Consider the following 25,779-nt stretch of genomic DNA (forward strand, 5'->3'; position numbering starts at 1 on the left):
TGACTAACCATGAACTGCTTTTGCATTTCCGTTCTGTACACGCAAAGACTCTATGCGACACAATAGGCTGAGAATTGAAAATAAAAATAAAAATAAAATGAGGTCGTGAGCTATAATGAGAAATGTGAAAGAACCAGAAACCCTTCAGACCACTCTATCCAAACGCCAACGTTCTGCACATTCTATAGATATCATGCTGTCGGACGGTATCGCCTAGCATATACTGTCAGCTGGCGTACTCCTCGTTTGGTAAGAGAGCTTACGGAGACTCGTTGAAAACGGTGCTGGGGTCGAGATCTCCATGAATAATGTCGTAGAATAATTGAATAGATGATTGTCTGACCCAGTTCCAGGAAGAGTCAAATGTCCTAGCTTTGAGAGCAGAGAAGGCAGGAGCAATACCGTCAATGTATGCATCTCCGTGCTCGGCTTTGATGGCATCCAATTTGGCTTGAAGCTCCTCGTTATTGGCCCTCTCTTCATCAGCCTTCTTTTCGCCAGAACGAGGGTCTTTGTTGAGATATCTTGACAACAACTCAATTTCTCGTTGAACTTGTTCCTCTTGTTTAGCAACAAACTTGTCAAACTCTTCAGAGTTCATGACAGCAGCGCCACCAGCAGCGCCACCAGCGCCACCAGCGCCGCCCGCAGCTGCCCCAGAAGAGAGAGAAATACCACTGTATGAAGCATAACTTTGAGCAAGCTGGTCAAGGAATGCTTTAGCTTCAGCTTCAGAACCTAAACGTTTAGCGGGTTCGCTCAAGATACCAAAGAACAAAGCAGAGTCCGTTCTGAGGGGGCCAAGGCCCCATTGCTTATTGAGATGAGTACGAGCAGAGGTGATGTTGAAACCACCAGGGAATTTGGAAGCAATCAATCTGTTGGTGAGGGCCATTGAATGTTTGCCAAGAGCGGTGTACCCAACACTCAAGGCGGCGCCAAGTTCATCAAGAGGAAGGTCTTCCCCTTTCTCGGGAGCCGAAGCAAATTCAACTTGTAAATCGCCAAGAATCTCATTCTGAAGTGTAGACTTGCCACCGGAAAGCTCTTTGAGAGACTTGCCAAGTGGAATCTCCCCAGCTTGTTTCTTGAGCTTCTGAGCGATGATGATTCGCACGGTGTCAACAGCCTTTGGAGGAACGTCATCAACAGCAGCGGCTGGACCCGCGGAAGCAACAATAGGAGTCGGGGCCAGAGCGGCCACGGGGGTAGGAGCAGCTGCCACAGTAGCAGAGACGGAAATCGATTCGCTAGCAGTGGCAGAAGCCTCCTCCGCAGCCTCGTCTTCAAAGGCATAGTAAACCTCTTTTTGATTTTTGGCGTGACACAAGATGGCTCGATTAAGAGAGATTGCACCATCTTGGGCTTCGTATTTGGCCTTCAGAGTTCTACTAGCCATACCTGTGAGAATTCAGTAATTGCATCAATACAAGACCCAATCATACGTACCAGAAAGGACGGGGCTAGGACCAACCTCAATCAGTCTCTCGAATTTGGCGTAAGTGAACAACACATCTTGAGTCTCAATCCATCGAACAGGAGAAGCGAACCTATCCGATGTTAGTAATTTGGATGATTGTTAGTGATCAGCTTACTGGTATGCAAGACACTCGGTCAAGATGTTGTAAGCTAATTGCTGTCTATTGGTAGGGGATTCCCAAGTTTCCCTCTCCCAGTTAGCAAGTACAGTTTCCAAACGAGGAGAAGCGGTTTGGTCGAAAATCTTTTGTACGTAGGCCTTGGAAACTTCAAAGGGCTCGGCACTGGGATTGATCAGCTCATTGACTGAATAACGACAGAACACTCACATCAAGTTAGGAATATACTTGCCAACTAGCCTATCAGGATTGAGCTGAGTAGGATCGATTTTTTTGACAAGATAATTCCTGAAAGACAAAACTCCTGGCCACAGGTATCTAGAATGGAATGGCACATCAATACCAGGAAGGGGAATGGTGGCAAATCCTCTGTCAAGAATGACAGAGCCACCATCTTCCTTTTCCTTCTCCGCCATCATGTTCCAACAGCCCTCTATAATTTCACTCAACTTTTCCCTCAGTTCCTCAACACTCATCATGGTGCTAAGCTTCTCTAAATCAAGTTTCTGTATCTTCAGCATGTTAAGTACATTGGTTAAAGTAGCAAGAGCTCGAAGTTCACCAGCACAAACATACTGCTGATTGGCAACATTAAGATTAACGATTTGAAGAAGAACAGATTTTTGCTTGCTGATGGTATCGATGATTTCTCGCAAAGCCATCTCGTTGAAGGTCTTACCAACTCGGGACGGATTACAGGCCATCATCGCGTATTGGGACTTGCCCTCAGCATCGCGTTGAACAGCTCGCTGCATAGTGATGCCTCGGAAGAACACAACGTCCGCGAGGGATGAGATAGGAAGAACATCTGCGATGGCTGCTAGTGCAGAGTATTCACCGAGAGAGTGACCAGCAAAAGCAGCATTCTGGTCTATCAAGCCCTTGGCTTTCATGTCATCGAAAGCAGCCTTCTCAGTTACGACGAGAGCGATTTGAGTATATTGGGTAGCGAATAGAAGACCTTGAGGGTGAGAGAAGGTATACGAGGTGGTATATAGATCAATATCACCAAAGAGAGGTAAAGTCTTAACTCGACCTTCGTCATTCATGGTATCGTAAGTTAAGTCCATGTATCTCTGTCTGATTGCCTGACCCTTAATACCACCAAAGTGAATGGTCAATTCCTTAGGATTGTTCTTGACAATATCAACAATAGAGAAGCCATAGGTAGAAGTTAGATGGACGTCAGCAGCGTCCCAAACAGCACGAGCGACCTTGGAGTTGTTATATAACTCCATACCCATACCAACCTCTTGAGAGCCTTGGCCAGTGAAGACATAGGTAGTAGGAGGTTGGAGAACTTCGGCCAAGCCATCAATCACTTTCTCGTCACGCTGGTTGAAAGCTTCAACCTTGATAACCTTCTTGCCGTCTCTCATAGCACTATGGGTAAGCTTTACCCGGATTTTGTCGCCAGGTAAGACCATGCCAACAAAACCGACCTCATACGCAGTGACCCGCTCAGGATGATTGCCAGCAGCAACAGATTCAAGGTATTTTCGAGTAGCAGCGCTAGACCACATGCCATGGGTGATAGTACCAGGTAGAGAAGCAAGATCTGCAAAGTAAGGATTGATGTGAATGGGGTTGAAATCTCCAGATATTTTAGAGTAGGGCTCATTGGTAGAAGGTGTGGTAAATTCAGCAGTCTCGGGATCCGTAATGAGGGAATAGCCGTTTTCAAGGGGATGAGCGTTACCGACGGCTTGGCCGTGCCGTTTGAGATACTCAACAACTGGGTTGCCGTGCAAGTTATGGGCCTCAAAGTCGATCGTAGCAACCTGCACAAGAGCTTTGGTGCTACTTCTGACAAAAGCAGCACCACTAACTTTGACAGAGCTGAATGTGGTCTTATCACGATATCTTAAATGACTCTTGGTTTTGAACGTCAGGGCGGTACCAACATCGAGAGGAATAGAGTCATCGTCCCATTCAAACCAAGACTTGGCTTGCAAGATACCAATGGATGTAGGCTTAGTGAGATTTACGACATAATCCGACTCATCAACTGTCTCGAAAGTGTTCTCATAGTCGGTAAAGTTACCCCTGTAAAGGAAAGAGGAAGTAACCTCAATGACAGGCTCGCCACCACGTAGGACATATCCCTTCACCTTCACAGTTTTTCCACTGTCTGAGTTGATGACCGAGACAACACGAGCTTCAGCAGAGCAAACGTCGCCAGCGTGAATAGGATTGACGCCATCAACAAGCTTGAAGCCATTGGAGAGATGAACGAGCTTAAGCAAGTCACCATCAATATCGTCAGGGAAAATGGCCTTCATAATGGACTATTTTCACGTTCAGACTTGGTCACTCAATTACTCAACGAAACTCACCTGCCATCCGAGGATGATAGCAAAATCCATAGGAGCCATAATGCTACTATTTCTGGCCGTCTTAAAGGCCTCGCCTTGATTACCAACAACATCGCAAAATCTTGCAATTGCCTTTTCATCTACAACAATATCATCGCCATTGAAAAGAGTGTCGAGTTTGAGAGAAGGAAGTTTCTCGTTGTCGCCAAACCAAAGACGCCAGTAGAATTCTTTGATAGATTTGTTGCGTCCTTGCAAAACTTCGTGAATAGGGGCATAACCTTGCTCCGGATGATACACAAAAGAGAAATAGAGCGGAACGGAGACACCTTTGCGCTCTTCGTTAAGCGTGAGGCTAATGATGTTTGTTTTCAAATCAAATTTGAGCTCAACAGCCTTGAAGTCAACAGGGTGAGCACCGAAAGACCTAGCAGAACCGAAGAGGACGACGGAAGTAACTCTGCCGTTCGTTGTTCTGATCTCCACCGTCTGGTTCTTGCGGGGTTTAAAGATTCTGCGGAAGGGATTAGAAATGTAGCCAGTGCCCTGAACGACATTAACAGAGGTCAATGCCGCTCGAAGCCAAGAGACTTCAGGACCGGCAACAGTCTCGAGCCATTCTTCGAGAGCGGGAACATCCTTGCCAATTTTGAGCACACGTGTATCCTCAGAGAGGGCAACTTGAACACCAATAAGGGTGGTAGCTCTGCCAGGTTTCGCGCCAACGTAATCAATCTTGGGCACCTTACTCTCGTCATCGTCATAAAACTCTTTAAGGACCTTTCGAACAAGAAGACTCTCAATATTATCGAGCATGTCTTTAATGGGCTCGTCGACAACCTTGGAATGCTTAACGGCCATGGGACCTTGAAGAATACAGACACGCTGAGGGTCTTGGTCAAAGACGGCATCAATGTCTTCAGCAGCCCATAGAGAGTCTTTCTTGAACCAGACCTCGAAATTGTTGTCAAGGATGGGAATGAATGGCACAGGCTTTTGTCCTGGACGTTGGCAAATGGCGAAAAAGAATGCCTTGTCTTCGGCAGCAACAAGCTGGGTTCTTGCGCGGGGATAAGAAGAGAAGAAAGAGTCAATAGTGGGATTAGGTTCGTTAAGAGCAGTGAAGGATTGAAGAAGGGACTCCTTAGTTCTGACACCATCGACGCCTGCGAACCTCTCCTCGACCCGTCTAAGCCAATCACCAACAAGATTCCTAAGGGAAACATCTATCCACCGTTCCTGTTTACTAACCCACATCAACCGAATCATTCTTCTAGTGATTTCCTCGTAAGTCATCTTGCCAATGTCAGCAACGACAGTTCCATCCGCCTTCTGGCCGAACCATGGCTTGTTGAAGTCTTTGTTAAGTCGGTCGATGACATAATCTCGCTTACTTTCTAGCCAGGCTCCACGCTTCTCGCGGGGTTGAGCGAAAACAGTGTCTTCAAACTCTTTCCACAGTTTTACGCCGCGGGTCGCAATTTTGTGGATAGGCTCGCCCAATTCAGACTTGACAGTCAAGATACCGCCAGTCGGCTTGTCGTAAGTACCTTCCCATTGAGCATCGTCAACACCAGGGGCGTCAACAATAACTTGCTTGACGGCGGCAGAGGTATCTGCTTCTTTAGCAACCATAACTCGAGATCCATAGAGCACACCATCAAATGGCATGGGCTGAAGGTCGTACATTTTTGAAGACCATTCACCAGATAAATAAGGCCAGACATCCTCAGCGCCACCGAAACCGGAACCAGCCACCAACGATATGTTTCGTTGCTGCCTAATGGTTCCAAAGGTAGCAATGATGGGCTGATGGAAGTCTTCACAAGAGTGGTGACCACCCGCGCGACCGCCAGTCCACTGCATGATGATTGGATAATCAGGATTGGCAGCAGCAATATTGACAACTTGCCGTATACCTTCCACAGATCCAGGTTTGAAAGCAATGTGTTTAATACCAGCTTCCTTAAGTGCGTTGATTATCTCTGTGGCCTTTTCAGAGGAGGGGATACCGGCAGCGACACAGAAACCTTCAATGGGTAAACCCTCCTTGCGCATCTCTTGCCAAAGAGGAAATTGGAAAGAGAATTGTCGCTGATTGATATAAAGAGCGTTGAGGGTAATACCAACACCAGGTTTAACACGACGCTGGATCTCAGCGACCTTGGCTCTAAGTGCCTTGGGATTGTAGTGACCACCACCAGCAAGTTCGATGTGATACCCAGCGTTTAGCGTGGCGGAAACAAGGCTAGCACCGACAGTGGAAGGGGTCATACCAGCAACCATGATGGGAGGTTTGCCCAGCAATCGAGAAAAGGGTGTATCGATGTGTATTTTGCCATCAAGAGTTTTAACAAGTTTAGGAGCCCATTCCTTGGCCCAGACAGGCTCACGTCTGATTTTGGAAGAATCGTAAAACTCGGCAACGGCCTTGCCCTTTTCACCGACAATGACAACTCGAACACCGCGTCCTTCGATAGCACGACCAGTCAAAGGACCAATGCCAGAGTTACCACCTGGTCCAAAATCTATAACATGAGTGGCAGTAGCAGGGAAGTTACAGGCCTTAGCCCAGTGAATTGGTTTAACAAAGATTTGATCAGAAAGGGACGAGGTCAAGGAAGATTTAAGCTGACGAAGGTCAGAGCCTTCATTCCACACCATCAATCATCATTCTTATAATAACTGGGAAAGACTCACCGTCTTCCGTGTGATAAATAGCCATGGCGAGATCTTTGACGTCCCAAAGGTCCTCACCTAGATCTCGCTCGACCTTGGTAGTTGCGCCTTCAAGGTATGAAGAATGGTAAGGTACGTTGACAGGCAAAAACCTCATACTGAATACTGCTTTTCTTTTAGAAAAGGGAATTTTGGACTGATCTAATCCTGCAGGAGCCATAACCTTTCTCAGGGCAGTAACAAGGCCGTATAATGATTTGGCTGGACCAGTAGTAACGAAACCGGTAGGGCCATTGAACAAAGAAATACCAATCTTGGAATTGGTTGGAAGATGGTTGTTCACCCTTTTGATGTGCTCTTCAAGAGCCTTGAGGCCGAGGCCACTAATGGAAAGCATAGGAGCCGGGACGCCCTCGTTGTTTTCTAGAGTGTCAGCGACGAGTTTGGGGTCAATGGAGAGTAACGGGAAACCCTCCTGACCACGAAGACCGATATAAAAGAGGTGTCTGATGGCCTTAAGAATATTCTCGTATAGAGAAGACCAAGAACTGGAAGACGCAATCGCAACAGCTGAGATGATACCCTGGGAGTGTCCAGTAGCACCCTTGAAACTGTCTCGTAAGCGGGCAGGAGAAAGATCACAAACGCGAGCAGACACAACGTATTGAGCCAACTGGGTAACGCCAATCAAAGGCAAAGAAAGTGGGATAGATGCAAGATACTCAACAGTTGGCTGCGGAGAAGAGCCGTCAAGCCAAGAAAGTAGGTCGAGACCTTGAGCATAGTAGGTGTATCCAGCGTTTTCAGCTTTATAGCCGAGGGAGATGAGGAGATCAGTAATCTCAGAGATGATGGGAGCGACAAAAGGAGTGTAAGTGTCGTACAAGAACTGAAGCTCGTTGAAATAATACTGAAAAGGAGTCAGCAGAGTATACAATTACAAGTGTAGAACAAACCTCGTTAACCCCTTGACCACCAAACAGGGCATACAGCTCAGCCTGACCTTCCTTCACGGCATTCAATAATGCAGAAGAGTGTGCAATAGAGACCTTGTCGCCTAGCTGCTCACGAGCAACGGCGAAGGCCTTGAAGTATGCTTTGAGAATCTCTGCGCGAGACTCCTGCTCAAATGATTGGACGAGAGAATGAATGTTGACTTTAGGAAGGAAAAGTTCGTTGAACCGAGTGTAAGCTGAGAGCAGCACTTCACTCAACTCATTGGAAGCATCTTGGGTAACTCTGTCGCTAACAAACGACAAGAAGCGAGCAAGTAGCTTGACTTGGGGCTCAATAGAGAGCTTATTTGGCTCCTCTTCATTGTCATTTTCTACATGATCCTCTTTGGATGCGGCCAAAGAGTCTTGAAAGTCTTGAGCGAGGACTTGGGAAGTGACCCAAGCAGAGAGGGGGGAGGCTGGGACATGGACAGAAATGCGCGTCTGACTGTCGTGGAGGACAAGAGGGCGCATTGGAGTAGCCGAGGAGAATAAAGACGCCATCTCACTGCGTCTTTGACTCTTTTATAGTGAAGAGAAAGTGAAAGAAGAAAGCAAAACTAAAGAAAGAAAAAGCGGTTGACTGTATTTGGGCAATGGGGTCAATGATATTCCCCAAAAGATCCGCGCGTCGCACGTGCTCGACGCGTGGCAAAATTTTCTTATCAGAACCTAGACCCGAAGATTGCCGACACAGTTTTGTATCTTATCTTTGCGTTGGGGAGAGATGATTTGTAAAAATATGTATGGGATAGGGGAAACGCTCTGTATTACGTATATTTCCGAGTTTTTCACTATTGATTTTATTTTTTTGCCACGTGCATGCCACGTGCGTACTCCCCAATTAGTTCTTCAAGCAAATTCCCCAGTATATCTCCTTCACGCAAAATCAAGTTACACGACATTTAGCCAACTTTTTTTCCTCTTTTATATATTACTTTCTCTTTCCTCTTTGCCACCCACTTTCCATACAAAATGGCTGCAGTAGGGATGGATCAAGAAAGTATTGTCAGGCGTGAGCTCACGTCTAGGTGCATTGCAATTGTGAGTGAGGGAAATCTTAGTTGAGGCGGATGGACTGACTACAAGGACTCTAGATGAATCGCGCCGACCCCGCATTTCTCGAGTAAGGCAGACGGTTGTAAGGCAAATGGTGCTTATGCGCAACAGGTATATGCAGTACCACATCGATCACGCCGATCCATCCCAAGGACCTACGTATGAAAAAGTCAAGAAATTTGGTCAAATCCTGCTTGACAATTGCAAGTCTAAGCGTATCTACAGTCGTCACGAAGCTGAGACTTTTAGCTAGGTAGAGAGGTAGTTGGCAAGCCTCCTGTTTACAGAGATGTTGCTCTCCCTACTGCTCCTCACACAGAGGTCTCTGCGAAGGGAGACATTGTCTACACTGAAATTTCTAGGCAAAACGTCCGGAAACTGGAAAGTTATGTCAAAGGTATGATACAATCAATTGTTTGAGAACGAAATTAACAGCTATATAGAAATGGCTTCTGGGGGCGAAGTCGAGCATGCCGTCAACCTGGATAAAGTTCAGTCCGATATTGGTATGTTGTTCTTTTGGAGCCTTGTGCAGAACTCATCTATGGACAGAGAAACTCTGGGATCTCGTCAATTCCCAGCCCTCTATTACTCCTGCTCAGAAATCTGCCATCAAATCAATGTACTCTGAAGTCGTCAAATCTCTTGGGCAGTCCTCGGGCTCCGCTATTGTCGAAGGCGAGTTTTCCGCTCTGGCCCGTGCCAAAGGTTCAAAACAAAGACGATCTAGTTCCCAATTCCTTAGACCAAACGTTGAAGACAGAACAGAAGTTGAAGAAACACATTTGCCATTCTTGCATTTGAAAAGAAAAACTGGAACTAGTTGGGCCTACTCCGCAAAGCTAACCAATATCTGTGCGTTGTCCATACCTCAGCATGACTTGGCACTAACGAGTTGTTAGACTTTGATGTTCTTACGGAGATTGCTACCTCTGGTGTCACTTTCGCCAAAAAATCCGCCCTTCTCACTGGTGTCGGTCGAGGCTCTATTGGTGTCGAGATTCTCAAAGGTCTCCTCTCTGGTGGCTGCACTTGCATCGTCACTACTTCTCGATACTCTCGTGCTGCCGTGGATTATTACAAAAATATTTTTCATGAGATCGGTTCCAAGGGCTCTAAGCTCATTGTTGTGCCATTCAACGGTGCTTCTAAACAAGACGTTGAAGCCTTAGTTGACTACATTTACTCTACCATCCAAATCGATTTAGACTACATCATTCCTTTTGCTGCTCTCCCTGAGAACGGCAGAGAAATTGATGGTATTGATGACAAGTCTGAGCTTGCTCACCGACTGATGTTGACTAATCTTCTTCGTTTACTTGGTGCTGTCAAGCAAAAGAAAGCTGCCCGACACTTTGTTACTCGACCAACTCAGGTCGTTCTGCCCCTTTCGCCCAACCATGGTATTTTCGGTAACGATGGTCTCTACTCTGAATCCAAGATATCACTCGAAACTTTGTTTAATCGTTGGTCAGCTGAGTCTTGGGGAGAATATTTGTGTATTGCTGGAGCTGTCATTGGTTGGACTCGAGGCACCGGTCTTATGAGTGCCACCAACTTTGTTGCAGAAGGTCTTGAAAAACTCGGTGTCCGAACTTTTTCTGCCAAAGAAATGGCTTTCAACATCCTTGGTCTCATGCACCCTCTATTGTTCGATATCACCCAGATCGAGCCTATCTGGGCCGACCTCAACGGTGGTATGGACCGAGTTGCCGGTTTAGCTGAAGTAATGACTTCCATCCGACTCGAAATCAACCGGGTCGCCGATTTGCGCAAGGCCATCACTATCGATAACGCTGCCGATTTCAAAATCACTAATGGCAGCGACGCTGAGCGTCTTCATCAAAAAGTAGCCATTGCTCCCCGCGCCAACTTCTCGTTCGATTTCCCCAAGATTGACACTTCTGATATTCTCGCTGAACTTTCTCATCTTCAAGGTCTGATTGATCTTGACAAAGTCATTGTATGTACCGGTTTCGCCGAAGTTGGTCCTTGGGGCTCTTCTCGAACACGATGGGAGATGGAAGCTCGTGGCGAATTTACTATTGAGAGTTGTATCGAGATGGCGTGGATGATGGGTTACATTAAACATTTCGATGGCAAATTGGGCAACGGGCAGACCTATGTTGGCTGGGTCGATGCTAAGTCTGGAGAACCTGTGGATGATAAGGATGTGAGGAACAAATATGAAAAAGAGATTATGGCGCATGCTGGTATTCGTCTGATTGGTTTGTTTTGCTCCTTTTAATCTCGTATATCTGGCTAATGAACTATGTAGAACCCGATCTTTTCCATGGATACAATCCTGAAAAGAAGGGTTTTATTCAAGAAATTGAGCTCAGCCACGATCTTGAGCCTCTTGAAGTCGCTGCTGAGGAGGCTGCCCGTTTCAAGCGCGAGCATGGTGATAAAGTGGATATTTGGGCCCAAGCTTCAGGCGAGTGGTTTGTCAAATTTAACAAAGGTGCTAGGATTTTCCTTCCCAAAGCTGTCAAGTTTGACCGTGTTGTTGCTGGACAAATTCCTACCGGTTGGGACGCCCGACGGTTTGGTATTCCCGATGATATCATTGCCCAAACCGATCGAACTGCTCTTTGGGCGCTTGTCAGCACCATGGAGGCTTTAGTGATGTCTGGTGTTGTTGACCCCTATGAACTTTACAAGCATGTCCATCCTAGTGAAGTTGGTACGTCGCTCGGTTCCGGTATGGGCGGTATGCAATCTTTGGCAGCGATGTTCAAAGACAGGCGAGAGGAGAAAGACGTTCAAAAGGATGTTCTACAAGAGACGTAAGATTTTTTCCTGCCTGATGGCTTTGGTTTAACGACAGACTAATGAACAAAAAGATTCATCAATACCGTTGCCGGTTGGGTAAACCTTCTCTTACTCTCTTCTTCAGGTCCCGTCAAAATCCCTGTAGGTGCTTGTGCTACCGCTCTCCAGTCCGTTGAGATTGCTTGCGACTCCATTCTCTCTGGAAAGGCTAGAGTCATGATTGCTGGTGGTTTTGATGACTTCTCCGAGGAAGGCTCATTCGAATTTGCCAATATGAAGGCTACTTCTAATGCCGAGACAGAGTTTGCCATGGGCCGCGAACCCAATGAATTCTCACGACCTATGACCTCCACTCGTGCTGGGTTCATGGAGTCTCAGGGTTGTGGGGTTCATGTCATCATGTCTGCCAAGACTGCCATAGAAATGGGCGCTTCAATCCAAGGTATTATTGCCTACACCTCAACCCACACCGACAAGGCTGGTCGATCCATTCCTGCTCCTGGACGTGGTGTCCTCTCCACTGCGCGAGAAATCACTCCTAAAGAGGCTTTACCGTTGCTTGACGTCAAGTATAGAGCTCGTCAGCTTGCATTCCGCAGAAAACAAATATCCCAGTGGCTTGAAAACGAGCACGAACTTCTTCGCATGGAATTAGACACTCGAAAAGGTAAAGACGACAATGAAGAGTGGTTCGCAACTCGCGTTGCATTTATCGACGATGAAGCCAAAAGACAAGAAAAAGACGCTTTGGCAACATTCGGTATGCTCGAAGGTTCACACCCTAACATCGCTCCTCTACGACGGGCATTAGCTGTTTGGGGCCTTGACGCTGACAGCGTTGGGGTCATCTCTTGCCATGGTACTTCCACCAAGGCAAATGACAAGAATGAGTCTGGTGTATACAACCTCCAGTTCGAACAACTCGGTCGAACTCCAGGTAATGCTGTGCCTGTCATTGCCCAAAAAAGCTTAACTGGTCACCCCAAGGGTGGTGCCGCAGCTTGGATGTTCAATGGCATGTGTCAGACCATTAACTCAGCTTTGGTGCCCGGCAATCACAATGCCGATAACATTTCAGAGGAACTCCGTGCCTTCCCCCATTTGTTTTACCCTTCCAAGCCCATCCAACACGTTCGTCTTGAATGCGGTCTTCTTACTTCTTTCGGTTTTGGTCAAGTCGGTGGACAGATTTGCATTGTCCATCCTCGATACCTATTTGCTACCCTTCAACCACATGATCTTGAAGAATACAAGAAGCGACGATCTCAGCGAGAGCTCGATACATACTCCCGGATGTCGTCTGCCCTTGTCAACAACAACCTTGTCCAGATTAAGGATGGACCTCCTTATACTGCAGAGCTTGAAGGCGGTGTCCTGCTCAATCCTTTGGCTCGTGCTGGACCAAGCAAGAACTCTTTTGCATTTCAAGGCAAGCTACCAACCGACGTTCCAGTCGATGCTAGAAACGCGGAGACACTGAGAGCATTATTTGAACAAGCTAGTGATGTAACCGGTGTTGGGTAAATAATCTCTCATGATTATACGATATAATAGCTGAAAACTGGGTAGTGTTGATACTGAACTCATCTCTAACGTGCCCACCTCTGAAACGTTCCGTGCACGCAACTTCACTAATGAAGAAAGATCTTATTGCAATGCCGCTCCTAATCCAGTCGCTTCGTTTGCCGGACGGTGGGCAGCCAAAGAAGCAATTTTCAAGGCGCTCTCTGTGCGTTCTCAAGGCGCTGGTGCCCCATTGAAGGACATAGAGATTGTAGCAGGCTCTGCTGGACCGACTGTCAAGTTGACAGGTGATGCGCTAGCGGCTGCTGGAGGAAAGACAGTAAAGGTCTCTCTAAGCCACAGTGATACCTCTGTGGTTGCTTTTGCTGTAGCACAATGAGTAAATTTGTGCTGTGAGTATATAGATGGGATGATGTTTTCGTTTTATCTTTTTGGTTGTGGTTTTCTGTTTTCATTACGACTGGAGGTCCTCTCTCATACATGTCTGTTAGGTATCTCGTTATTCCATTAGAATCAAGAATCATTATGCAGTCAATGTGTATATACCAAGCAAAATCGATTCAGCTGTGAATTGTCACAATTGAAAATGCTTGGATTGTCACTTTAAAAGAAATAGGCCACAACCTGGAGTGGTAGAGTTATATCTCAAAACTTGTCAGTCCAATGAACGCAATGTATGATTTAAAATAGAAGTGACACATGACGATTGCAAAGGTCATTCGCAAAACTTGGCATACACGGGACTCGCATGACGAAAAACTGCTGAAAAAAGGAGTTGACGAGACACGAATCCATCCGAAAATGATCGCAACATAATTATATCACATGGACGTTTAACGCTTCTTGCTCATACTTGAAGGTATATAAAGAAGAGGTAATGGAAAGTTAAGATACCGGATAAAAAAGGAAGAAAAATGCGCAAAATAGTGCAAGAACTATGGAGGATACGTGAAGGGGGGTATGAAAAACGTCCTCAAGACTCAAACACCATTCGTGGATGAAGGATGATAATGTCTATAAAGGCTATGCAAGGAATGTCGTATGCGGAGAATTAACGTGAAGAAATGGGATCAATTGTCTAGATTGTCCAAAATGCTTGTTATAAGGCCGTTGTGTATGATGCCGTCTGAAAACAATCAGCAAATGAGCTAAAGCAACTGAACAAATGACTCACATCCGAATCTACTCATAACTTGATTTTTTTTTCACGAAGCCAGAACGTTGGTTAAAGCCCATTCTCGTGCAAATGTGGACGCTCGAAGGAACTTCTTGTTGGCGTACTTCTTGTAAACATAAACAGATTCAAAATCAGGCTCCACTAGACGTTCGCATAGGAGTGATGCTCCGTTAACAAGTTGGGATTCGGTAAAATTAGAGTAATAGACAAAAGCGTCATTCTTTGAGTACTTTAGCTCAAAAGTAATTGTATAAACAGAAATCAACGCACCCAGTCACCTCCCAACATTTTCCTTGCCAAGTACATTCCGACAGCGGCTACCATACTCGGCTTACACCTCAGGAATCTATGATCCAGAAGGGTGACTTCCATCAAGAATTTGCTTAGTGTTCTGGTTTGAACATCATAGTCGTCAGCCTTTGAGATTCGCCTCACCCAAGAATAAGGGGAGCAGTATGAGGAAACCTCAAAGTCGAGGGTCTGAAGTATGATCCTCTCCCCCTTGAGAATTTCATCTTTTGAGTAGCCGTTTTCAGTCATGTATACAAACTCCTCAACAGAAGGAGCAAGAATTTCTTCATACTTGGCCGCGATAAACATGGCGGTCACACCGACAAGTTGAAGTTTGACGAGAGAGACTACACGGATGGACAGGAATCGGTCAACGATGTTGACAGCAATCCAAAGAGTCTCGGGGAGCATGTGATAGCGAAGATGTACTTGAAGAAGCCAATCGATCAGGGTCGTTCGCATGGTCCTATTGCATGCTGATCAGTTCCATTCATTTAATGCTGATATCACATTATGACTTACCATTCAATTTCAGTCTGAAAATCCATGTACCGTGGATTGGGCATGGCAGTTTCTTCTAGAGCTTCCATGTGACAAAAGATCTCTTCCGCATACTCGGCAACCATGGTAGTATCAAACGCATCTACTTCGTCTTTGAAAGTAGCTTGAATGACGTCAAGTTGTTCTCGCGCTCGGATCATATCCTCTTCGGGCATTCTTAACCAGTCTTCCTCATCTTCTTCTTCTTCCAGCTCTTCCTCTTCAGACTCATCGTCAAGGAATTGCTCGTCAACGATAGGAATGTCTTGGGCAGCAATTGATTGAGATTGACGCCCGTCAACGTCCATCTCATCCTCCACGATGATTCTGGCAGCTGGGGCAAGTCCTTCAAATGGAGGAGCGGTACTTGTTATGCTTTTAGACCGTTGAGGAATAGCAGCAATTGGTCGGGAAGGTTGGGAATGATTGTTACGAGATGCAAGAGGTTGTCTGGTGTCACTCGCAACAGGTTTGCTGTTAGCTTTTACTGTTGTCAAGTAAGCAAACTTCACACAATGTATGCTTCAACAACGCACAGGGTTTTCTGGTCTCGTCAACGTTTTCGTTGCTGTTCATGACCACGCCGCCCAATGCTGTCCTCTTGGCACCTGCCTTGACAGCTGTAGGCTTTTTGCCAGCAATAGCGGTAGAAGAAGATGCCATCTTCTGGGCGGGACCAAGATGTGTAAGGGAGGGCTTGTTTCGCATGGAAGGTTGAGGAGCAGCGTTTTCGTCATTGCGGGCACGAGTTGCAACCCGACGGTTGGCAGGGTTCTGCGATAATTCAATGTAAGCCGTCATAATAATCTTGGTGTGACATAAAGTTCAAATAGAATTGAGATAACAATTCAGAGAGATGAAAAACAACTTACTCGAGAAGCCATTTTAAAGCGTTAGAATTAATATGTGAAACAGCTAGACAAGGAGGTGCAGTGCGAGATGATGTTTGAAAAGTTGGTTGAGTGTGAGTGTGGACGTGTGTATCAGTCACCAAACACTGGCTGTCACCGTAAGTCTGGAAACAGACAAAGTTGACTAGGCTTCTTTGGCTATAGACAGGACGGCACGGCCTAGAGAGCTGCTGGAGCCAATTTCACGAGTTTTATAGGATAAAAGGTGGTGTAGTATTAGGTGTCAACGCAACCAGCCGTAAAAAGGAATGAATATAGTATGGTTTTTGACGGTGTCTGCGAGAAAAGTATGATGGTAGAGGCCAACAGAGGGCTCTAATGGGTAGGAAGGGACAAGTGCGAGAAGAAAAAAGGAATAAAGAAGAAATGTGAAAGAGAATAGAAATCAAAATCAAGTTGAAAAGTAGCAAAAGCCAATTGATGTTTGCTGCGAACAATGAGGCAGGGAAAGGCGGAGGTCGCCGCAAAAACAGCCGCGAGTAAACAACTTTCGGCGTTTTATATATGTGGCACATAAACAACTGGAGGTAAAAGTAGGCACTTGTATGTTTTCCGACGGAAATAAATTAATCTCCGTACTATGGCAGAAGAAAGGTTGGATGAAGGTTTAAAAGTAAATACATGGCGAGCTGAAATTTTTGATGAGCAAAGGAAAAAAAACCCAGGGTAAGGAATAAGGCGAAATCATCATGATGGGCTGACTGAGAATATATCCATTCGTAAATCAGTAGCACATATGAAAGAGGAAAATGATATGGTCCTAGAGAACCAGAATTCCTGAGAAACCTGAAAGATTCGCCAAATGAGAGCCTCTGGAGCAAGAACGCCAGAAAGTGCGACGATACTCGCCCTTAGGCCTTGAGAAATAATCTTTGTCTACTGCTTGGAGCCTCTATTGGCCACATTAGGGATGGCTTTCTTTGGTGTAGACGAATGAATGTCGTTTGATATAAGCCAGAAGAGGTTAATTATATACATCCGTTCGGTAAACTTACATAGGCTACTTTAGGATCACGTTCAAGTCTTCCAACAGGATCGAAACGATCAAGAGTGAATGCCAATGAGCTTTTCAGACGAACTTCTCTTCATGATGTATCTTGAAGTAGCAAGTATTAAGAAACTCGATCCACTGTGTTGCTTCAAACGCTTCCAACTCTGATGCTGTAGTAAACAGATGGTTTCAGGAACACATGTCTCAAACAGCATAGCTCATTCTTTGTGTTGCAAAAGCATGCTGTACATCAGTTGACGTGACCATGTTCTTCAGAGGCCGCTCAACCAATACCCGTCAGTAAAAGTATACGCAATCTGATTGCACCTTGACACACCTTGAATTATCCTGAATATTGCCGACCTTGTAGTGCAATATTTGTATGTCTAGAACGGACTGTCGCATTTCATGCCGTATTGATTCTTCTACGTATATTGAATTAACTTCTTAGAGCAACGCAGGCCACAGCCAATCTGCTCAATATTTGACATCCACAGAACATGCCAATTCTTGATCAGATCTTGACAGCCATTGAAGGGCCTGATTAGGGTTGATTCTCTAGGTGTTCTTTTGAAGCTTGACAATATGCTTAAGACACACAAGGTGTTACGTTGCTCTTGTATAGCCTTGTCAATTAGATAGTAGGTACTCATCATTTGAGTTATGATATGAAGCTCACACGAAGAAGGAATTGATGAAGACAGGAGTATAAGTAGCTTTTTGAATTTTGCGAGGTATAGATGAATGTTCTGTCTGTCTATAGCAATTGAATAAACCATTGTGTTCCCAGTGTTGCTGGGACATCTTAATTTTGGTTGTATCTCGTTTATTAATGAACAAACTCACAAAACCTAAAATCCCTCACTATCGGTGATTTCCAAACAAACTGCTCTTAGCTTTGCATAACATAACACTTATGATTGTCTTGCTCCTGAACGAGGTCCCATTTGAGATTTGCCTGCCAGAAAGACAATTACCGCTTACGATCTAGATGCTTGTCTCTTGTAAATTCTTTATAAGAACTTCAGAATTGAGTAAATTCGCGTAAGAGAGTTTATAATGTTGATTAGACGGACAAAGTGTTAGTCTCATCTGAAGACGCCCACCTGTCAGCTATAATCTTATTTTAAGAGCCTATGACAGAATATCTACTTTCGTTGTCAGATCCAAGCTTAATTGAGATGAAACGTCTACTCACGATTATAACAAAAGCTCCAAGTGGTTCACTAATGATCAACCTCTACCACTTCAATACTCACGGCATGTACGACTTTGAAGAGAATGTCTATCTTTTGAGGACTACCTGAAGGCAGAGCGGTAAGAGACTATTTCTCTTCTCAAACGACCAAACCATTCAAAAGAAGAATGCAAATCCTCCTACCTGTTCTGAGTATCATAACCAATACAACCATGACGTATATCCGCTTTCCGTCACTTCACTGGCCTAACGTTATCAACCGAACTAGGACAATGCTTGCAAATTGCTATGTCAAGAATCGGATGAGCAGCACGTGTGCAGGCGAAAGGCACATTCAGAAAATGCCACAGATTGATGGTGTTATGAATACCCATCTAAAGCCAATACAAAACAAAGGGTTTTGATGAGTCCATTCTAGTCAAGCAAGACTTGAGAAATGACTTGCACGAGCCATGTCATTTTCGACAAGTTGTCTAATCTCTTTATGGCAATGAGAGATAACAGTAAGATTGCGACTGGGTTTGAATTTTTGAAACTGTGATAGGAATACTGTCACACTAGTTTTCCGCGCTCAGTCAGAATGCTTGCAACAGCGACAGTAAGTTTTAATATCTTTCGGATAATCATAAAGTTGAACATCACAGGTATTTCCAAATATTTGAACCATCAAGTACAACGCTTTCAACCTGCCCTATTTAACGCGTCCTAAACGTCCTCCCACTAGCTGTTTTCTTCTCGCCCGCAACTTCTGGTTTGGCTCTGTTGAGGATTTTCAGGAACTCAGCTACCCTGTAGCGCATTCGGGAATGCATGTAAGCTTTTGAGCACTTGATATGATAGTGGAGATAATCGCGAAAGAGTTGAATGTGGTAAATGCTAGCAAGTGCTTGAGAGGGATTGGCAAAATGACGAGGGAAAAGGACTACATTTAATCAATAGGTGCGTGTGATCGACCTGTTGGATTAATCCGTACCAAATGTGACATAGCCCCAGTCTTCACCGTTCTTAAGTCCTGGCACATGTCGGATTTCAAGGGGAGGCTCGCGGTTAGAGTAAGTCACTTGCGGAGCACTTTGAAGCGTGTGCAGTCTTCGCGCATCGACAAATTCCTTGATTGTAGAGTCAGAAACAAAAGCCTCGACAATTGGTGAATAACAGACCTGCAAAAACACTCTTCCATATACCCTATCTGTCTCTTCCTTGAACACAGTCGAAAAGATAATGGTCACCCTATCGTGACTTGCTTGGATAAACATGGCTTCCTCTTCACGGTACTTCACAATCTTTAGTTCTCCCTTGATTTCTGAAGGCGCCAAATCAGCTTGCTGAGCACCGGCAGGCTCTTTATAATTAGCTTGGAGAGAAGCTTGTTCGGCAAAAGCTGTAAGGAAGAATGAAGACATGGCTACAGGTTTTAAGTGGGCTAATTTGGATATGAGGGCGGCTCGATCCTCTAGAACATGCCTTAGTAAAGTACACCATTTGAAGCGTTGACGACTTACCAGGATTGTCTGGCAATCTCTCCAAATCAATCAAAAGACTGACATCATACTCTGGCTCTGTATTTCCTTCCGCTAAGAGATAGCCTTCATACTCGTTTTGAAGATGTTCCAGGGCGCCGTATTTGACAAGGTCAGGCCAACACTGGATACTCATAGACAACAGAAGCTGGGTCTTGGAGGAAGGAGTAGAGAGATGAAAGCGAACATTGTCATAGTCTACAAACTGTATATCGGCTCTTGAGCTCCTATCATGTAATGTACATTATAAGCTCTTTGGTTCGGGCTGTAAGCTCAATGGAACGCACTTTTCGAATCGGTCGGTAAGAACATCATGAATGATAACGTTGTGAGGCTATATCAAGCCCAGTCAGCACTATCATCCGCTAGTCATTATTTATTATTCAACTTGCTTCTAAAAGAATCATTTTTTGAAAGACTTGATGGTGATAAAAAAGAATATTGAGAAAAAGAACCAAATTGATATTCAGCGTTGCGTGACGCACTGCCGACATGTATATATCAGCCTCATGTAACCTTTATCAAAAATCAGGCTCATGCTTTGAAAGCGGTGATGACCGACAGAATGGTTGACTATATTGAGCTTTCTTTTTTTGCATTAATCAATTAACTCGACTTTTGAATTTCATTCATCATCTGCTTTATCGTATCTATTAATTGCTAATCCAGCCACCAACCTTTGTTTGGGTTACCACAACGGCAATAACGAAAGGCCATCATCCTTGGCCGAATCAAAGAGCCACAGAAGACTATAAAGAGATGCGCTGATTACTAGACGAATATGTTGCTGCTGGACATGCATATAGGAGCGCGTGTGGCTTGTGAGTCTATGAGTCCCTCTAGTTTCCTCACTTCACTAGCAGCAACTCTTATACGAGTACTTGCGAAAACGTGAAACAATATTTGGACTGGTCTTTGAGATGCTGTTGGATGAGAAGCTGAGACATTACTATAGGCAACTCACTGGTTTCGAAGAAGAAGGCGGACCTCAATCAAATACGCCATACAGCATGAAGTTCAGATCGAGTACCCAGTTAGAAAGTACTAGACTCCGCAAGACAAATAGCTTGCGCTAATTGAGTGAATCAAGCATATGGTGGTCATCTCTCAAGCAAAGGCGCAAAACTATACAGAGCACGAACCAAGGATCGCCTTGTCGCCTTAAGCTCGTTTGCTGCACTCTGGACAATGAGATATTTGTGGCAGACAACAACTTGTCAACAAGTATGTAAAAGAATGGAATGTGTCTCTATGTATGTCAATTTCATCCCTCAAAAAGACCTTGTTGGCTGATGTTGCTTGAAGAAGATGCGCCACTAATATGCCAGACGAACAATTCTATTAAAAATAATCTCCAACTCACAACGATTCATATTTGTCTTTCTTGCTTATGCTATCTCAAGTCTACTTCAGACACTCATCGTAATTGTCATAATCAAGCAAGCCATGACAAGTTGTAGACACATAGAGCTTTCCATTACCAGCAAACGTATAGGGCAAACTTTGAGTCAATCAGCATGAATAACCTCTTTCTATGGATATTTCTTCTCGTTGATGAGTAATTGGAAGCTACCTCTAAACTCTATTCAGGAGTATTTCGTTGGCTGAATCTGCCGACCAGTCGTCAAACATAGGCAAAGCACCTTGGGAAATTGTTTTGGTTTTCTAGGAATCCATGCAATGTACCAACGTCACCACTGGTTACTTTACTGTCTTTGCTCTAGTAGCAGATAAGGCCAATGGTTATCCAATATTTAAAGTCTCTCACTACAGCAACCAACTAACCTTCTTTCCAGCCCGCATCTCATTGTCGAGAAACAAACTAAATATCCTACTTTGTGGCGGTTAAACATTCCTTTCAGCTTTTCGTATATATAGTCTGCAGGCAATCAAAAAACTTTTAAGGCTAAGTGACGAACAATGTTAGATCTGTTCAGATCTTTTCCACTTTTGTAAGTCATACATCCACAGTGCCAAATAGAGAAAGGTGGAAGCTGTGGTGGCTATTATCGGATTCCAGCTGGGTGAGTGGATAGGAATGTCTCAGACGATACTCTTACTCTGTTCTTATATCAATTGGGATGGATGGGAGCACTTTGCCTGTATCATCAAGCAACGACATAGAGCCAAGTTTCGATATGGAATGGAGAATCCAAATGTACAACTCCAAAAAGGATTGCAGGTTACACCATTGGCATAATTGCATATCAGCAACAATACAAGCACTTTTTGGTAGAGGCACTGTCCAAATATGTTTACCACTGACTTTCCTTGGTCATATACATAATTTTATGAAATCTGATGTATATATCCACTAAACCCCAGTATTCATTGCAAAGAATACAAGTCACAAATCAGCTATATCACACATGCGTGATATCACTGTAAGATTTGCGATGGCGTTCTGGTGCTGACGGCTCAGGAGACACAAGAGGCAACTACATGATGTCGTGAATGTTGCTGATAACTCTCTCTGTGTATATACAAAGGTCACAAGCTGCTTGCACAATCAGATAGTTGTTGCCAGGTTTAAAGAAAAATTAAGTTTGGATATCACATCTTGGGTATTTATAGATATCCATGACTGAACGAATCCACCAAAATAGTCAAGCCTAGGATCAATATCATCTAGTGAAGTTGAGAGTTGAGTCAATGATTATTGGTAGGCACCGTTATTGGGTCCTCTAATGAGAATGATGCAAATAGTTTTGAGTCTTGCTCTAAGTTGGTCCTCAACTCATCATCATTTACCTTCGCCGGGGGTCCCTCCATTACGTTCATATTCTGATGAGTATTCGCGCTTTCCTTGTCAACATTGATTCCCTTGGCCGTAGTAGCCTCCCTTTGTATTTTGTCCTTTTTTTTCTTCTCTCTGAATATGTCTTTCAGAACCTCTCTCACATCTGATCCATCATTGATCTGTCTGACAGGTGCTTGGCCCAACTTATTGCCGTTGGAGGAGGCATGAAAGAGATCTTCGGTGCCTTGAGAAATGGCAGATACGCCCGATAAAGAGATGCTGTCAACTCTCCCACCTGCAATTATTTGGTAAATCCTTTTACATCTGCTGAGTTGATAAACAACGTACCAAGTGCATCACGCAGGTCGGTGATATCGACAACCTTTGAGCCGCGTTGACCACTGACGCTTTGATAGCTTGCATTGTTCATACTCATCAAAAGCGACGCAGCAGCGTGATAATGTGCATCATCTTCAGCCGGCCTGATTCTAGCTGAAGAGAATCTTTCTACCGCTGAGTATTTGATTAGCTTTCTTGACCGATGTCCTGAGAAAGAGAAATTACATACAGTCCTTGACAGCATTTTCAACACTCCATGTATTAGATAAGAGTACTTCCAGCTCATGTTCGTCTTTTTGGGTAGCTATTTGAATAGTTTTTGCATTCTTAAGAGCATCTATGATAATACTCGGATTGAGTAAAGGTTTCGCAGTCGAAGATGATTCCCCCTCAAGAATGTGTGGAATGAATGCGACAGGAGGGTCAGAGCTGGGCAAGAGGATATCTGCTGGTGGTGGAGGGGGTAAAGCAGGAATAAGGAATGGTTCAGGAATCGATGCCAGTGCCTTCGTACGGAAATTTTGAGCTTTTCTCTGCAACGTTAATAAGAGTTAAAACATACCTTGTTCGCCAACTGATCGACCTCGACTACACCCCACCTCTCGGCAATTCTCCTCCATAAAAGAGCCACTAACTCCCTAATAGCTCTCTTCCTTTCCACTACCCATGCACCTTGCCTTTCATCCCCAGGCTTCCTAATTAACTCGTTGCCCGCATCCTTATCCAAAGCTAAAAGCATTGGGGCTCCTGTTTGAAGCGCAATAGTAGGTCTAACAAGGTGTAAAGCATCGAGAATACGAAGAACTGCTGAAAAGTCGAGAGGCGTGGCGACGTTGTCAAATGATGAGAGACGGGTGTACGATTGAAGCCTGCTGAGAGGCAGAGAGACTCGCCGAGGCTTGTAATTTCTTTTTGACGGTGTATAGGCTCCCATTCCAGATGGACCATCTTCTCCAATGTCATTGACTTTGAAACTGACGGCCCTGTCACCTCTGGGTGTGCCTCGTCCGGAGCTTTGGCTTTGTTCTTTTTCTACCACAAATGGCTCAGTATTGGGTATGGAATCTGGTGAATGCCCACTCCCCGGTGAGGTTCGAACGGTGGGTGGCGCAGTTGTGACATCCTTTTCTTCCACTCCTAAGCAAGAGCTCATGACCAGCGTATAGATAGCAGCATTGAGAGCGTTACAGAATCTATAAATACCCGGGTCCAACTGTGGCCTTGGTTCTCTTTCAGCTTTGCCATTGATCGATTCTCTTGGCAGTTCCGTTTCCAAGAATAAAAGAAGCGCACGAGCATAGGCTGATCTTATGGCATAGTCGGCTTCACACAAGAGAGGTAGGGTTTCTTGCCACACTTGTGGAGAGATTGGATTACGTCGAGATGAACGGTGCAAATTCATATGTGGTGAATCAAAAAATGAAGCTGGAAGAGGGGTTTCAGGAGGTGAGGCTGGGGATTTACCTTTATCATCTTTGGTATCGACAGTATTTTCCATATGCGTTGGAGCAGTAGACACACTACTGCTAGTGATCCTGTTGTCGGCTTTATCATCTGCAGCATCAGCCACCAGCATGACACCGATTATACAACAAGTCAACACTCTGATAATCTCCGACCTGTCTTTATCCGAGGGGGGAATCTCAGCGATTCTCAAAGCGAGCTCTTCCACTGTATCGTTAATTTGGTCGGCATAATAGATGTGGGTGCCAAGGCTGCCGACGCACTGTACTAGAGAAGATAGAAGCATATCACGAGAGTCAACATGAATGCGTCGGATGATAACAGATACAAGGTTTTGCAACAAGTCGGAAACTCCTAGACCAACTAGAGAGATGGTAGAATTGAGGACAGTAGTCACCATCGCAATAGCGGAAGAGTGTTTGACTGTAACTGGACCATCTGACGAGTTAGCGAGAACTTCCACAAGACGGGTGGGTACAACAATGCGATATTGTAGAGTGATCCATGCGGTTAACTTCTCTGCAAGCCAGCAACACCTCTCAGTATCTTTCCATCCCTTTTTATCTAGAAAGTGGCCTAACTGGTCCACGACCAGTGACGTCTGGGTCACATTCGACCTTTGAACAAGAGCGTGAAGGGTCCGTAGTGCTGCCGACAAGACATCTGAAACAGCTGGTCCCTTCTCTCCTGGGATATGCAGGTGTAGACTTGGTGCTCGACGAGCAGATGTTGGCGCATGGGCGGAAAATTCGCTAAAGAAAGGAGAAGGACTTGCGTCCGTATCAATTTTGACTGTTTCTATTTTGAGCTCAGCCATTGGTCCTTCAAAAATGTTGTCCAACAGTGGATGGATGATGAGAGCCAGTTGATAAGATAAATCTCGGGTAGAGGAAAACATTGTGTCCGAAACAGCTGCGCCATGTAGACCAGCAAGACCAACGAGACGGGTGCGATTTTGAAACTCGAGGTCAGGCTTTTCACTGGTGTCTGTCGTGATATCGCCAGCCAATTTTCCAAACTTGCGCAAGATATCAAAATAAGTCTTCGTGAGCGTATCGTCGACTCCGATAGCTAAGCCATCGGTATAGGTTGTAAAAGCTATAAAAGCAGCTGCCGCTCTTGAAACCACTTCAAGGTCTACTCCGCCATGTTGATACACTCTTACTTCTAGGCTCCTGTCTACGGCTTTGAGTGCAGATCTTGCGAAAAGAGCAATGTCCCTCTTGCATTCCGTCAATATAGCTCTCAGGATTGCAAGACTTATCAGCAAGCTTGCTCGAAACTTTGGATATCCCGCTGTGGCCTTTTGCGATTCTTTGCTAACCCGTTTTTCTAATTCTTCTCCAATTTTTGCCAGCTTGGACGGCTTATTGGTTGCAAAGTATGTGAGTTTGGACAAGTCTTGAGCCAAGGGGCGATATTCTGGGCCAGCGGTGAGCAGGGCTTTTCCCGGAGGATAGCAAGCGTTAAGATGGGCAACCTCTGGCTGAAGGTTACCACATGGAAGACAACCCATGATAAATGATTATAGATAAATGTATGGTTAAATGTCCTACAGATGCGTTCAATAGATGCTGCGTTCGTTGTCAAGTGCGGAAGGGTATAAAGATGGTCAATATGCAAGATCCTTTCTGGCTAAATGTCATTATCGCTGCCAGATGCT

The 25,779-nt window shown here is 45.0% G+C and overlaps 5 protein-coding genes across 5 annotated transcripts; 1 reads left to right on the top strand and 4 right to left on the bottom strand.

Annotated features, from left to right (window-relative positions):
* Window positions 1–191: 191 nt before the first annotated feature.
* On the bottom strand, window positions 192–8,091 carry L203_105425 (uncharacterized protein; the record flags this gene model as incomplete). The annotated part of the gene is made up of 8 exons (XM_066214792.1): window positions 192–213; window positions 264–1,401; window positions 1,450–1,550; window positions 1,596–1,763; window positions 1,809–3,886; window positions 3,935–6,561; window positions 6,614–7,502; window positions 7,549–8,091. The coding sequence occupies 8 exons, from the start codon at window positions 8,089–8,091 to the stop codon at window positions 192–194; spliced, it is 7,566 nt and encodes a 2,521-aa protein (XP_066070889.1).
* Window positions 8,092–8,562: 471 nt separating this feature from the next.
* L203_105426 (uncharacterized protein) lies at window positions 8,563–13,324 on the top strand (the record flags this gene model as incomplete). The annotated part of the gene is made up of 10 exons (XM_066214793.1): window positions 8,563–8,631; window positions 8,685–8,713; window positions 8,758–8,853; window positions 8,904–9,043; window positions 9,090–9,152; window positions 9,199–9,501; window positions 9,549–10,874; window positions 10,925–11,435; window positions 11,493–12,941; window positions 12,991–13,324. The coding sequence occupies 10 exons, from the start codon at window positions 8,563–8,565 to the stop codon at window positions 13,322–13,324; spliced, it is 4,320 nt and encodes a 1,439-aa protein (XP_066070890.1).
* A 691-nt stretch (window positions 13,325–14,015) lies between these two features.
* On the bottom strand, window positions 14,016–15,837 carry L203_105427 (uncharacterized protein; the record flags this gene model as incomplete). Its single annotated transcript, XM_066214794.1, has 7 exons — window positions 14,016–14,071; window positions 14,120–14,127; window positions 14,227–14,342; window positions 14,393–14,879; window positions 14,936–15,440; window positions 15,490–15,727; window positions 15,826–15,837. The coding sequence occupies 7 exons, from the start codon at window positions 15,835–15,837 to the stop codon at window positions 14,016–14,018; spliced, it is 1,422 nt and encodes a 473-aa protein (XP_066070891.1).
* A 2,911-nt stretch (window positions 15,838–18,748) lies between these two features.
* L203_105428 (uncharacterized protein) lies at window positions 18,749–19,980 on the bottom strand (the record flags this gene model as incomplete). The annotated part of the gene is made up of 6 exons (XM_066214795.1): window positions 18,749–18,975; window positions 19,027–19,162; window positions 19,214–19,506; window positions 19,556–19,800; window positions 19,861–19,907; window positions 19,966–19,980. The coding sequence occupies 6 exons, from the start codon at window positions 19,978–19,980 to the stop codon at window positions 18,749–18,751; spliced, it is 963 nt and encodes a 320-aa protein (XP_066070892.1).
* A 2,242-nt stretch (window positions 19,981–22,222) lies between these two features.
* Window positions 22,223–25,632, bottom strand: L203_105429 (uncharacterized protein; the record flags this gene model as incomplete). The annotated part of the gene is made up of 4 exons (XM_066214796.1): window positions 22,223–22,608; window positions 22,662–22,826; window positions 22,882–23,158; window positions 23,215–25,632. The coding sequence occupies 4 exons, from the start codon at window positions 25,630–25,632 to the stop codon at window positions 22,223–22,225; spliced, it is 3,246 nt and encodes a 1,081-aa protein (XP_066070893.1).
* Window positions 25,633–25,779: the final 147 nt, after the last annotated feature.

Source organism: Cryptococcus depauperatus, chromosome 7, assembly GCF_001720195.1.
Source record: "Cryptococcus depauperatus CBS 7841 chromosome 7, complete sequence".
Lineage (NCBI taxonomy): Eukaryota > Fungi > Basidiomycota > Tremellomycetes > Tremellales > Cryptococcaceae > Cryptococcus > Cryptococcus depauperatus.